Source organism: Penaeus monodon, chromosome 33, assembly GCF_015228065.2.
Source record: "Penaeus monodon isolate SGIC_2016 chromosome 33, NSTDA_Pmon_1, whole genome shotgun sequence".
NCBI classification, from domain to species: domain Eukaryota; kingdom Metazoa; phylum Arthropoda; class Malacostraca; order Decapoda; family Penaeidae; genus Penaeus; species Penaeus monodon.
Window position 1 is genome coordinate 31,206,863 of NC_051418.1, and position 1,690 is coordinate 31,208,552.

Genomic DNA, 1,690 nt, shown 5'->3' on the forward strand with positions numbered 1-1,690 from the left:
GTCCTTGTTTACTCTATCCATGTACACTGGGGTATGTGCATAATAAATGTTCTATACTAACAGGCTTGTAAAAAATGCTACGCGACCATGGCCGACTCTCTTGTAAAAAATAAGGATGCCACTTTCCTTCCTGGCAAATGTAAACCTGAAGGAAGTGTTCTAAAGTCTCCTGAAGTAACGATGGCAGATTATACCTGATTCCACATGAGTGATTGTCTGAAAAGAAAGTAAATGAGTGAAATTAGTAAATATCCAGTGCATGAAATTAGATAGAAGGAAAAACAGCAATTTCATGTATATTTTTGAAAATCTCTCATAATACAGTCTATTGAATATTTAAGATATGTCCAAAGACATTTGGAAGTTAGTTTTATTCATCATTTTTATTTGTTTATATTTTTTTTCTTAACGTTTCTTCCTTTTTTTTGCATACCATGATCAAACTGTCCTCTGTGAACTGTCGGATCACTTCTGTTGTGTAAGTGTCTGATTTCTGAGTCTGCATAATCTTGTCATCTTCAATTGTGAAGACATTCTGAAAGGGGAAACACTGTTACTTGACTATCATAGGTAATTATATTAAACCAATGCTTGGACCCTTAATCTTCTGTTGCCAAATTACATTTTAAACTTTTATAAACTCAAGTTCAAAAAAAAGTGGAATGGCATACAGTTTTCGCGGAAAATGTGTCCTTTCAAAAGGTTAAACACAGACGTCAGTACTAATTTTATATTGCTTTTCTTTTCTCTATATACATATGGTTGTTCAAGATTTCCGATATATCATATGTAAGTTAATTAAACTCGGTGACCCTTAGAACCTCTGTCAACTGACGTAATGGGCCTTCTTCTCATACTATAGGGTATGTTTTTTGTTTTTTTGAAATGTAACAAAACCCTTATAATCACCTCAATAGTAATATCTTGAGAGATTAGACTTCCCTCTTTGCCCTCTTACATTAAGGGGCCAGAAGTTTGTCCTTTTAATATATGTGACAGTGCTACCTCTACTGAAATATGATATATATCTGTATCATTCTTCCCTCTCTCCTCCTTTCCCAACCATCCCCACCTACCCTGTGCCACGACTCGCACCCTTTTATCATCCCCCCTCCCCCACATATTCTATGACCCACCTGTGCCATGCCGCCCATGGTCTCGGTCTCAACGGTCTGGCCGGGCTCGAAGACGTACTCGACGGTGCGCACGAGGGTGTTCATGCGGATGGTCCATGTGTCTCCGTCGCGCCGCACTTCCACCACGGGATTCGAAGCCACCACCATCTTGCGCGGGATCAGAGGTACTCCTGTGGGGGCGAGGACACACGGGGTCAGGGCAGGCAAGGTAGAGTAGGCAAGTCAAGGTAAGCAGGTTAGGGTAGGCAAGTCGAGGTAACCAGGTTAGGGTAGGCAAGTCAAGGTAAGCAGGTTAGGGTAGGCAAGTCATGATAGACAGGTCATGGGACAGACAGGGCAATGTAGGCAAGTCAAAAGTAAGCATGTTTGGGCAGGCAGATCAGGGTAAGCAGATCTAAGCAGACGGACGAGAGAGGGAAGGGAAGGCCACGAAAGAGTTGGAAATTAGGGGGGGGGGGGATCGGTAGGTGAGGGGAGGACGCCAAAGTAGTTGAGCAGGTAAGAGAGGGGTAAAGACGCTACGAATTAAAGCAATTGCAGGTGGTCGATCAGAT

At 42.3% G+C, this 1,690-nt stretch overlaps 1 protein-coding gene across 2 annotated transcripts in view; it reads right to left on the reverse strand.

The window, feature by feature from the left end:
* The window catches only part of LOC119594379 (cellular retinoic acid-binding protein 1-like), a 20,770-nt gene continuing 19,080 nt past the window's right edge, over positions 1–1,690 (reverse strand). For both annotated transcript variants that reach the window (XM_037943441.1, XM_037943440.1), the window contains 3 exons: positions 1,137–1,306; positions 434–535; positions 1–216 (listed from right to left, as the gene is read on the reverse strand). In XM_037943441.1, the coding sequence (XP_037799369.1) occupies positions 160–216; positions 434–535; positions 1,137–1,306 (329 nt within the window). In that variant the 3' untranslated portion in view covers positions 1–159. The remainder of the gene's footprint in view (positions 217–433; positions 536–1,136; positions 1,307–1,690) is intronic.